This window comes from Antrostomus carolinensis, unplaced genomic scaffold (genome assembly GCF_000700745.2).
Source record: "Antrostomus carolinensis isolate BGI_N321 unplaced genomic scaffold, ASM70074v2 scaffold1154, whole genome shotgun sequence".
Classification (NCBI taxonomy): domain Eukaryota; kingdom Metazoa; phylum Chordata; class Aves; order Caprimulgiformes; family Caprimulgidae; genus Antrostomus; species Antrostomus carolinensis.
In genome coordinates this window covers 36819-49629 of record NW_010308450.1, presented here as the reverse complement: position 1 = coordinate 49629, position 12811 = coordinate 36819, and the positions used below count along the sequence as shown (strand labels likewise).

Genomic DNA, 12811 nt, shown 5'->3' with positions numbered 1-12811 from the left:
TCAAAGCTCAGCATGCTCAGACCACTCTTCCCTTCTCATATTCTTGGCAACCCCATGGAGGCCCAGGGGGGCTTTATTGGGAACAACTACAGTGGAACGAGAATAGGGCAATCAGATTCTAATGAAAGAAGGATTTCTTCCAGGGGTTTCAGATACAAACTCTGCTGCGCCGGATGAAAAGTCATCTGTAACATCAACAAAGTTGATCATGTTATCCACAATAAATCGTTCAAAGCCTACCAAGGAACTACAGGTTGGGTTTTTGTGGTGTATGCACTCATGTGAGTAAGTCTAACTCAAAATGTCAGTGAGACCCAGAAATGTGAATGTTCATTTTGTTTTCCAGAATAGGCTACCAGATTCCACTGTTTGCTGGCTTCTGCATCATGTTCGTGTCAACAATCAGTAAGTGTCCACATCTTATTTGGTCTGGCCCAGTTGCAACCTTTAAATAAATGATCTATAATAATTATCACTATAAATTCTTCTTGCTGATGTAGAGGGACTGATTTCCAAGGAAAATTTAAGGGTGGCTGTTCCATGTGGATGGTGATGCCGATGGGATTTGACAACTATGCTTTTATAAATGTGCTTTAAGTAATTCACCACCTTCTGTCCCACCCCGCAGTTCTCTTCCTTAGCTGAATCTTTCCCTCAGGTTCTTGTAATCTGAAGTGGTGCTCAGACAGTTCTAAAGAGATAGCTGTGGGAGGGCTCTCAGCCATGAGAGGGATATCTTGCAAGGTCCTTAACAACTAGTTGTCATAGGGGCTTATCAGAAAGATCATGAGGGTGCAGTGGCTCATGAGTAGAATATGAGTCAACAGTATCATAGTTGCTAAACATCGCTGTGGGATGTGCAAACAGGAGCATAGCCTGCAAGCCAGCTGAGATAATTTGTCTGCTCTAATGGCATTGATAAGGCTTCAGCTGCTGTTTTATGTTCAGTTTTGGCATGGCATTTAAAGTTGTGGCCCAGATGGAAAGAGTACAGAGGAGAACATTAAGGATCAATAGAAGCCTGTGAGGAACGGTGAAAGAAGCAGATTTGCTTCAGACGGCAGGTGTAAGATGTATCAGAGTCTATGACAAAAAGGAAAGGAACAAACAGTTTTCCATGTCCACTGTAAGATGTATCAGAGTCTATGACAAAAAGGAACAAACAGTTTTCCATGTCCACTATACATAAGAGAAGCTTAAAACTGTACTGTCAAGGGGACTGAAGTGCTGGAGGAGATTACCTGGTCTCAGAGTCACTGATAACTCTGCATTTTAGGAACATTAGACAAATGTTGATTGGGATGGAGAGAAAAATAGTGAGCTGAATTCATGTCAGAGGGGAGTACTATTGATCTGCTGACATCCTTCCTTCCTTTATTTTTCTTGATTTTCTCTGCCCATGTGGGTAGGGATTTTTGTAAGACCTGGTGAAAAACCCCAAGAGGCACAATGTTGCAGGGCAGGTGGGAGCAGTGCATGTAGATCTTGTGTTTAATTGGTGTGTAACAGCTTCCCCCAGCTATAGCCTGTCTGGCAAAATTCCTTAGGTGGACAACAGGTAGGAGCTGAAAAATGTTTTTAAAACTTCACTGTAGATTTAGTGCCACTGACCATGACACAGGCTCTACAAGCAGAGATGTCCTTGGGTTTCTGGGACACTCCTACTTCCCAGTGTTGTGGGTGAGGAATTTAGCTGGACCGATGAGTGCAGCACGCAGGGTCTCTGTCCCAAAAGGCAGATAGTGGCTGAGAGTGAAGTTTGTGGTTAAATCTCTTAAGGAGAGATAGGGAGGCATCTCCTTTGGTGCAGTTTCTCTAGTGATCTGCTGTTGGGTGCATCAGGAACTTGCTACAGCTGTTGAAAGGGTGGAGCTGGCTTCCCTGCAGCTCCAGCCAGCTGTGCTGCACAGCATCCAGGGCAGAACCTCTCTCCACTCATTTACTTACCAGAGGAAACATCAGCACCTACATGCTTGCAGGTGCATGTGTGTTAAACCCTGCTTTCCCTCAGTGCCTGGAGCTTCAGCTGGGCAGCCTTAAAGGAAACAGTGTAGAGAGGCAAGGCTGGAAAGAAAAGTCTTATTACTCCTTCTGTGTGCAGCTGAATCAGAGCAGGATGTAATCAAATCCGAAGTAATTAGTTAAAACTGCTTGTGCGCTTGCATTCTGTGTTACCAGGAGGCTTAGAGACCTGAGAGCAATTCAACACTGACAAATCTAAATGCAATAAGAGAGAATAATGCAGTTAGCATTGAAAGTGGCACAAGTCACTGTAAACACTTGACTAAATTGTAGGAAGTTTTTGTGATAGTTAAAAGAAATCTAACTTTTTAACCTAGTTAGAGTTAACCTAATTTTAAAAATTTACCTCTGTTTTTTTTTCTCTAGTGTTTGCCTTCTCTGGAAGCTACACATTACTGTTCATTGCCAGGTCCCTTCAAGGAGTGGGTTCCTCTTGTTCTTCGGTGGCAGGTAAGAGAAGAGATGATGGAGTAAATGCAGATCACTGATTCTGTCATTTTTAATCATTTTCTGAATTGTATTTTGTCTGCAGTTTCAATAATTATTACAAAAATATTCAATTAAATAAATTTCACATTTTTTTCTGTCCCTTTTCATATAAAGTAGCTCAAAAGCAAATGTATTTTCAGATTTCCTTTCCTTGATGTTTGGGTTGAAGTCAGGTAGAGTGCTAAATGAATTGCACTCTCGATGGGATTTCTGCATCTGCGTCTTCAACATTTTAAATTTACTTTTAGCCATTTTAAAGGTCAGCGGGAACTTATGTTGGTACTTGTTGTAGGAAGGATAGCAGCTCTGTCTGTTACTGGAATTTCTGTTATAAAATGTTGTTTTCAAGGACTTACCGTGCTGTCTGCCTCTTTGGACTCAGATTACCTCTACCACATTTCCAATACAAGGTTATAAGCTTTAAATGAGTAGGTATTTGAAATGGAGTATGGGTTTTCAGCCCAAATTAATCAACCATTTCTGAGACAGACTGGAAAATATGTTTTGTTCATGTTAGAACATTTTGCAGTCTTTTCTTGGAAAAATTTCCCATGATGGCAGCAGAAATATAAATTTTACTGGAGAAGAAAGCTGAATACATTATTTTGTCAAGAATATGTCTTTTGGCTTCCTCAAAGAAATTCCCCCTCCCAGTTGGCCTGGCCCATGAGCAGGGTTCACACACACTCCATAGAATCCTAACAAGAATCTGGCAGTTGGATTCCTCCCAGGTTCCTTTTGCAGTGATTTTGCTCCAGCCCACCGGGCAGTACTGGTTGGGGCAGCTGGGGAGATGCAACAACCCAGACTGAGCATCCACACTGGGAGCAGGACGCACTTTATGCTTAAGATGGGTTTGAAGTTGCACAACAAGCACTAGCTGAGAAGAGAAATCTAAACTTGGATGAGTAGCGGGAAGAGTGGGGATGTGGCTAAAGGAGCAGGCAGGAGCTGGTATGAGGGGCCAGGGGTGGGGAAGGAAAGACAAGTAGGAGGGGTAGAGACAAGAAAAACCATCTTTTCTCCTGTACCAGTTAAGGTTACAAGTCAAGTTTTCCAAAAGGAAGAAATGCCAGGGTAAAAATTGTTATTCAGCTTTAACTCAGTCCCTGTTGATGTGTGCACCTTGAGATACGTCTCTTAGACAAGTACGTGACATTTTTTCATAGACAACCTACAAAATAGAGCAGAAAAGGCCAAGAGACCACCTAGTCCACCCCCTTCCTGAAGGAAGGATCAGCTTTGTATCTGTCATTCCTTATTCATGTTGACGGGCTTGTTCTCAGAAGCCTCTAGAAATGCCCTCAGCATCTAGCTTTGTGCTTAAGTACCTTTACTATTGGGAAGTTTTTTTCTGATGTCTCATCTAAAGCCTCTTTACGGTCACGTAAACACATTTCTGCTTCCCATACTTGAGAGAACATGAAGAACAATTTATTTTCTTTATCTTTGTGGCTCTTTTTCATATTGCAAGGCTATTATCACATCTCACATCATTTTTCTCCGCTCTGGTTTTAAATTAAAAGTCCTGCAGTTCTACCTCACAGATATTTTTCTAAGCCTTTTCTCCCCGTCATTACTCTTCTCTGGATAGTCTCCAGCCACCCAACATTTCTTCCTGTTTTGCACCAAGACCAGACCCAGCACTCAGAAGAAGCTCTGACTCCTTACAAGGGCCAACAGCAGTGAGATTCAATTCACATCTCTCTCAGGCAAAGGAAGGTTTCTGCAGCGTTGCTGCCACTCAGTCGTGTACCCCCCCTGCATTTGTGCGTGTAATCATTGCGACCTCAGTGCAAAACTTTGTGTCATCTTCTTTTCATTGCCTTCTGTTTTTTTTCCAGAATATTTAGCCAGGTCTCACAAGTGCATTGTGAATTCTGATATCGTTCTCTAACTTGCTCTTCAACCGTTCATGCAAACAATTTGACGTCATCCACAATTTTTTTAAGCATGTTCAGCCTCACGGGACCTCTGGTCTTTTGCTGCACATGGTGAATGATATTCACTTAATCATCAATCATGCAATATTTTATCTCCTTTTTCTGGCTCACTGTATAGCTGTGGACCCTATTTGCTGATTCCTATTTAAATCTTGATTTGAAAACAGAATTATTAATTTCTATGAGGACTCTTCTGCAGCATTTACCTCTACAGTGTCTGAATACTTCACAGAAAACACAAATAAATGGAGATTCATGTTTCCTTTTGTGAAATGAAGGCTCATCATCAAATGCAGAAGTGAAGCATGTGAAGATAAAGGTCAAAATAATCCTTCAATTTTGGATGCTGATCTTGAAATACTGATTTTCAAAGTAGTCAGCTCTGCATAATACTTGATACCCAGAGCACAGGCAGCACTGGCCACAGCTACAGCTGGGAGTGGTCACCAGACCTTTGTCAAGTACCTGGAGTATAAATAACAGATAGTGAATACTTGTCAAAAGCTTTGTTTCACCTAGTTGAAAAGCATCATCTAAAAGCTCCGTGAAAAAGACAGGGACAAAGAATCTAGCAAATGAGGGCTTCATTAAACTACCTGAGCAATACTGTATAATAGCACATGGTCTTAGAGACAATTTACATTTGCCAAACCTCCTTTTTGTTTCAAGGTGAATTCCATGTGGAGGGGACATATATATATATATATATGTAGTGTGTATTTATATGGATAGAGATACCTGCTGTCATGTCATGTCTGCATAACGTTTAGAAGGGCTGGCAAATGCTGACTATAAACTATAGTACACAGCTGCCTAATTTTTTGTGTTGTGCTTTTTGTTTGTTGTTCATTTTATTTTAGGGATGGGTATGCTCGCCAGTGTATACACAGATGATGAAGAGAGAGGCAACGCAATGGGAATTGCACTAGGAGGCCTTGCTATGGGAGTATTAGGTCAGTGGGATGGAGGCAACGGAAACCACCCCCCAGCCTTCCCCAAAGCGTGTACTTGTGATCTATGAAAGCAGCAGAAGAGTCTCATCGAGTGCAATGTTATTGTGCCGTCTCCAGATTAGATTCCTGGTGCATGTTAAGAATATTTTTTCCCACAGAAGCACATTTCTTATGTGGATATGTAAGTCAGGCAATGATCTCTGAGGTGTTTGGGTTTTGTTTCCATGGAAGAGTATTTTGGGGTGTGAAGAATATAGTTATTGCCATGATCAATGAGCTTAGCTTTGTGTTTATTTATTTATTTATTTTAAATTGAGCTTTTTGATCAGTGAGTACCAATAGCAGGATGCCCAAATGCTTGCAGGGGATGTTTGCTCAGAGTCAGAGATGTGGCTTCACAACTGTGTTCCTTCTTTCTCCTTGACAGTGGGCCCACCTTTTGGGAGTGTCATGTACGAGTTTGTGGGGAAGAGTTCTCCTTTCCTGGTGCTGGCAGCACTAGCTCTGCTAGATGGAGGTCAGTAAATACAAAGAGTCAATATCCCCATGTAGCACATCCCTTTCATATTAATACCATCTAACCACTTTCTTGAAGAAATGTTACAGTATTGATTTCTTTTCTCAGCTGTTCAATTATTTGTTCTCCAGCCATCCAGAGCACAAGCAGAGGTAAGTATTAGGATAAAACTCTCTAGGCAATGGGTGACACTTTGCCTTTCCTAATCCCAATTTTTTTTGGTTTATAGAGTCAGAAGGGGACACCATTACTGACACTTTTGAAGGACCCGTATATCATTATTGCAGCAGGTACCAGTTATTTTTTTATTTTCTTTAAACCAACCACTGGTGTTATACCTGCCATCCTGGAATGATCAGGCTGAGCTGGTTTAACAATATTGTCATTTGCTGGTTTCATTTGTGCAAAGCTCAAAGAAAAAAGTTAATCTGCTGCTAATACACGGTGACTATACCAGTAGAAACCTAACAGGCACAAAGTTTGAAATGTAGGTGTCTTACCAGCTGAGAGGACACCAGTGACTTGTACCTGCTTGCTAAGGCAATGAGGTGTGGCCATGAAACTTTCTATGAGGCATGTGAATAGGGCCAAGGCTTTCGAGGGGGAGGGATTGCCAGCCCATCTGGCCAACCCATTGCCAAGCCCTGGCAAGCACAGGGAGTGACACTGAGCTTTGTTTCCATTTGAAAAGAGAGGGAGTTTGTTCTCTACAGCGTGGACTATACTTCAGGAAAGGTCTGGGCTGAATGGTTGAATGGCATTTGGTGTTACATGTATTGTTTGTCTAACGAGTGTTTCTGTCTCAAGGGAAGTTGGCCTTTTTGTGCTGCATTTTGTTGAATGTTTATTCTGAAGTTGTAATTAAGCCTGGTCCTTTTTAATGTTGATAAAATACTTGGAAATGGATAATTACTTTCACAGTTTTGCTTCTTAGTCCTAACCTGCTTGTCCAACAAAGCAATTCTTCCAGGCATTTTTTGGGTTCTCTGTTTCTTGGTGATCTTAGGGAATTATCATAACCTTAACTCTGTGACTAGACACTGGGTCAAACTGTGACTAAAGTAATACAAACACTTTTGCTTGAGAAATTCTTGGAGCATGAGAAGATCTTTCCATGGAATAAATGTATTTGAGGGAAAAGAGTAGCAAAGACAGTACCTGTCATAAGAGATCAGATCTATCATTCATCTGATTCAGTACCTTGTCTCTTACAATGTTTAAAGCAGGTGCTGCAAGGTGAGGTTCATTGAACATTTTTCTCCAGATATCTACTTTGTATGCAACCCCTGTCAAGGTCTGATCTGTGACTGAATTTGGTTTGCACCACAAAATGTGACAAGGGGACTGATTTTAAGGGGTACTTTGCTTGACTAAGTCTTAGTTGCTCCTTCCAAGCTTAGTCTCAGCCAAGGAAGAGAAAAGGACCATGGATCCCACTATTCTGACCATGTCCCACGTCTGCTGAGAGCAGGGATGGACTTTTTTCCAATTTTCTAGCACATTTGCATGGCATTTGATTTCTGCAGCTATTCTCTTCTCTGAAGCTGTTTCAGCTGGTGTTTTGGGGCTCTCTAAACCAGGGCTGCACAGACTCAGAGCCCCAAAGTGGTGAAGACTCAGGGATGGTTAGCCTGGAATCAGGGCAGTGTGTGTCAGAGAGACCTTACCTTTACTGCCCTGGCTCTTCTTGCCTCTTGCCTCCCTGCACATCCTTGCAGACACTGCCAGTGCCTCCTGCTTCCCCTTCCCATCTTCGATCCAGTGCAGCCGGACACAGCAGGAGGCAGGGAAAGGAGGGATGTATGGAGGGGCAGAAACACAAAGACCTTCTCTGCTCTGATCCCTCCTGCTGTCACCAGCTGCTCTGGGTGACCTGTCCTGCTCCCACCAGGCATCAGCACTCAGGATACGACAAAGTCCCTCCTGTGGGTTACTGGTGGGGTTAGGTACAGCACCCAGGGTCTCTGCCTCTGGGACTGAGACTGCTCAGTGCTTTGACACCACAGATGGTGCTGATGTTCTCTAACTTCAGCCTCTCCTTCTCCTGCTTTACTTCCCTTGCAGAACATAATTTGGCTTTGTCAGAGCTGAACACCAAATAGCAACTATAAATTCAGCCTTTTATCTGGCCTATGGGTGCACAGCAGTCTGAATGCAGCTCTCCCGATGCATCAGGAATACAATGCTTAAACGTTAGTTCCTTCAGTTCTGAAGCTGTTGCTTTTCCACAGTGAAAAAGGTCTGAAAGTTTCATTTGCTCTCCCTTACCCTAGGGAGTTCAGTATTTTCTTGGCTTTATTTTCTAAGATGGGAACTTCTGATCCTGGTGCTAACAAGGAAGGGTGGGTAAGAAGTTGGTTGGGAAGGCACAGTTAGCTCTGTGCTCTGACACCTTGGGGCAACCAATTAAGGCACCATGCCACATTTCTCCATGTCTAAGCCAGGATAATATGTCTTCTGCTTCACAAAGATATGTGAATGTACATGTCCCACATTGTATATGATCAGAAACAATGATTAGACAGAAGGTCTGGAGAACAATTCTTATGAGGAGTGGCTGAGGGAACTGGGGTTGTTTAGTCTGGAGAAAAGGAGGCTGAGGGGAGACCTTCTCATTCTCTACAACTACCTGAAAGGAGGGTGTAGAGAAAAGAGTGTCTGTCTGTTCTCCCAAGTAACAGGACAAGAGGAAATGGTCTTGAGTTGCACCAAAGGCAGTTTAGATTGGATACTAGGAAAAAATTCTTTCCTGAAAGGGTTATCAGGCATTGGAACAGGCTGCCCAGGGCAGTGATGGAGTCAGCATCCCTGGAGGTATTTAAAAGATGAGTAGATGTGGTGCTTAGGGATGTGGTTTAGTGGGCACAGAGGTGTTGAGCTGATGGTTGGACTTGATGATCTTAAAGTTCTTTTTCCAACCTTAATAATTCTATGGTTCTAAGGTTAAAAGTCCTGTTGGGTTTGCACTGCCCAGGGAGATTAGAGGTTTTGAATGGCTTTGAAGGCAGTTAACAACCTCATTAAAAAACTGACTGCATCTCTAGGGGGCTGACTTGTTAACCACAAGTAAAAGCCAGGGACATTTTATGCAGGTTGCAAATGGGCTAACAGTTTCACTGTTTCTTGCACTCTTGACGTAGGTACACTAATTTGATGGTATAAATTCAAATTCAATCTCCTGAACATGTGTCATACACTTCAGTCATAATTGTATTCTTAAAGTACAAACACTTTCTGACCAATTTGGCTTCTATACCACGGTATTACTCTGTAATACAAGGGATCTTGAACTCAAGAGTGGAGTTCCTCTCTCTTCTTTCTGAAAGTATAACCTTTTCCCTTGACAAACCCATGTTAACCCATCAGTTAATAACATTGACTGTCACAACAGACAGGAGGCCAGTGCTCTCACTCACTCGCTGTACGTCACAGTCCCTATGTCCAGTCCTACTGCCTGGTCACCCTTGGTGCCAGCAATAGCTATTGCAGGATGTGCTGTGGCCGTTCCTGTTGAACAGGCTCTCACCAGTCCAGGTGAGGAGGTGACAATGATGTGGGCATCAGAGGGACAGAACCAGATGAGGCTGCTCACTTGAAAACCTCTGCAGGAGAGAGGGAATGTGAGCAAACATAGACTCTGTTTCCTCTGTGTGTCAGAGGTGATGCTTCAAAGTCGGTGCCATCGGCACTCACTGACCCAGGCAGAAGGAATGGTACTGACATGTTTTGTCACTGCTGGTAGGAGCTCAGTGAATGAAGTCAATGGCATTCTCACAGCCAGACCTTGCTGACAGGGATTAAAGAAATGTTAGGCGCTGCTGGCTGACACATGGACAGACAAATTAGTTTAAATTATCAGATCCAAAACCTAGAGTTGAGTCAGATTTCATTGTGAGCACATGAGTTCTTGAGAAGGTGTGTGACAGCTTTTCACTGAGCACCTGCTTTTTCACAGAGAAATACTGATGATAGCTACAGCACTCTGCCAAAAGCTGAGTGAGTTCTTAGCTGTGGAGATGGGATCCAGCTGGAAGGTTGCAATTTCACACCTTCTGGCCAAGGCAGAGCATTTAATATGATTTAAAGAAGAAACAATATAGGATTTATGCCTTTGAGCCTTGGCCTGTTAAAGAGAGGTCAGCTACATGCAAGACAGAGAAAAAAAATTCTCTTGTTTTGAGGAAGCTTTGCTAGGGTAACACAGTCTTTATTGCACTTTGCTCTCAGTTTGCAGAGTACCAGCTCAGGCTCTCACTTTTCTCTTGGTGTACATCCTAAAGATCTGAAGTACCTTTGTCACTCAATACCTGAGTGCTTTGGTAAGCTCTGGTGATGTTGCCTGACCTAATGAGTAGATGCCACACACGTGTGCACACACACCTGTTTCTCATTTCTTTGTGGAGTTTGTTAAGAGTGGAATAAGACCTTTGCTATTTAAGCCATCTCTGTTGGAATGGCTCTGCTTCCTCTGGCTGCACTTTGTGTGGCCTGAAATGTTTCCCAGCATCAAGGAAGCTGCTTGAGCATGGCTGGTTTTGGCTCAGAAGAGGGCAGCCCTGAGGTGTTTGACTGGGGCTTCTTACAGACACTACACCACTGGGAGCTTGTATCAGAGTGGAAAGGTCAGCTTTGGATCCAACCTCTTGTCTTTAGGCTAAAGCAGTGCTGAACTGTTGCTCCTTGCCCTGGGAAGGGAGTGAGCCAGCTTGCCTGCGAGTTCATTTTAGGAATCGTGGATACACAGTCTAATATACTCTGACAGGTTTGAGCAAAGAATGACAACAGTGCTCATTTTGTTTTGAACTGTATGATGAGGAACTTGTTCCAGGATAAATAATGTCTCTCTGATCTCAGATGAACTAAGATTTTTTTTTTTTTTTAAAGTAAAATCCAGATGGTAAATGACTAAGAGTCGAGAATATTTTCCTAAATTTTAGAGATTGTAAATATTGGGAAGAAAAATGGAAACACAAGTTTGAGGTTGTCACTTCTAGCAGTGACTTCCAAACTCCCTTGAAAGCCATTTTGTAAGGGGACAAGTAACATTGTCCTGTTACTCTGCATTAGGCTTTGACTGCCTCAGGGTCTTTTGAGTAAGTGGGAAAGGCATCTTGAATCAAAAGAAATACCACAGGGTTTAATGATTCCTGCACTAAAGTTGAAGTGCACCGAGGACAGAAGAACTTGACACAAACCCACTGGAGCCTGGATGTGCAGGCAGTGGTGTAGGGGCAGAGGAGAGCCAGCAGGCAAGACTGAATCAGCGCTTCCGCCGCTTGTTATCCTTCACGTCTGGGTGACTAAAGGTCCAGAAATTCAAAACTGATTTGGAAGCATTTGAAATTCATAGGGATGGGCAAGCTCAGCCAAACCCACCTTTGCTGCATGGACTTGTTGGCTGCTAGCTATAGGATCTTGACACAAAATTCCCTTTTGTAGGGGATAGACATCTCTGTGATTCTCTGGGTATTTTTAGGATCAAGACCTCCACATCTCATCGTAGTCATTCTCAGATGACGGAGTCATAGGGTTAGAGCCTGTGCCTCTTACACAACAGGGCTCTGGTTTTGCCCCAGGAGTCTCGATAAAGACCAAAAGATTGTAGTTTTAGCTAATCATTTGTACAACAGTCAGACCTCATGAACTTTCTAAATGTCATCAAGCTCACTGCAAACTTTCACATTATGAAAACAGCTTAACCTTTATTGTAGAACTTCTCGGAGAATAGAAATATATAGAAAGTTAGTCTTTGGTGACTTTACATTCTGTTCTATTTAACATCAATCAACATCTGATGCATGACAAATAGGACTAAAAAGTGCAACGTTTTATGTAAAAACATCCATTCTCTGCATGGCTTTTTGTTCATAGTCAAAAGAAATAATTACTGCTACTTTTTTTCCCCTCCCCTTCTTTCTCTAAGGATCGATCTGCTTTGCGAACATGGCTATTGCTATGCTTGAACCAGCTTTACCCATCTGGATGATGGAGACCATGTGTTCAAAAAAATGGCAGCTTGGTAAAGTACAATATATTGTTTGCATCTTTATTTTTTGTTTCTTGAGTGTCTCAGTTCTGGTCCTATTAATGACAGTCTCTTCATATGCTTCAGGGTAGTAATTTTTTATTTTTTTTTACTATCTTTTAATTGTCAGTGTTATACCTACACAAGTGCAAACACTGGTCTGTAAGAAAAGCAGGTAGTGGATTGATGTTGTTGCAAAAAGGCTCCAGTAAGGGGGTACGTTCCCATTGCCAGGAGAAATAGATGAGGGAGCTGCAACAATGGGCTTGTCCTGGCTCCTTTGGGAGCCCCAGCAGCACATTTGGCAGCTGCAAGTTGCCCTGTGAGCCACAGAGCAAACCCAAAGGGGAAAAACAATTTGTTTGGGGTTTTTCCCAGAGATAATCCTTCCTCAGTTCCTGGTTTGACTTGTCAGGAGCAGGCAGGCAGGCACAGAAATGTGCAGCAGGTGCAGTACGTTTGGTGCAGAGCCAAACACACCCCATGCCAACACATACTCCTTCCAGGACTGCTCCTGGCAACGTGTAGAAGAAGGATGGACTTTTCTTAAAATACAGCTATCAAGGGCATGAGGAGCATTTTCCCCTTGAATCTGACAGATTTTACACCCTTTCAATGGTTACTTAGTCATCCCATTCACCAGAAAGCAATGGGAGAGCCCCAACTTGGATCACCTTATAGCCTGTAACAGGGACCCAGTCTTGAGAAAACAGTGTCCACAGGAAAACTGGGAATTTGTTCCATGTATTAAGTTAGACTAGAGAGTAAAATTGGGGCAGTTACTTTCACTTTGAGGTGAACAAGGGTGGAGGGGTAACAGGGAAGAAAAATGGACTAACTTGCAGTGAGTGTCAAACTGTGT

The 12811-nt window shown here is 42.8% G+C and overlaps 1 protein-coding gene across 1 annotated transcript in view; it reads left to right on the top strand.

Moving 5' to 3' along the window:
• The first annotated feature begins 326 nt into the window (after positions 1 to 326).
• Positions 327 to 12811, top strand: part of SLC18A2 (solute carrier family 18 member A2) — a 20602-nt gene continuing 8117 nt past the window's right edge. The window contains exons 1-7 of the mRNA XM_010165744.1: positions 327 to 405; positions 2389 to 2472; positions 5315 to 5407; positions 5835 to 5924; positions 6033 to 6076; positions 6154 to 6214; positions 11848 to 11943. Coding sequence (XP_010164046.1) covers positions 327 to 405; positions 2389 to 2472; positions 5315 to 5407; positions 5835 to 5924; positions 6033 to 6076; positions 6154 to 6214; positions 11848 to 11943 — 547 coding nt within the window. The remainder of the gene's footprint in view (positions 406 to 2388; positions 2473 to 5314; positions 5408 to 5834; positions 5925 to 6032; positions 6077 to 6153; positions 6215 to 11847; positions 11944 to 12811) is intronic.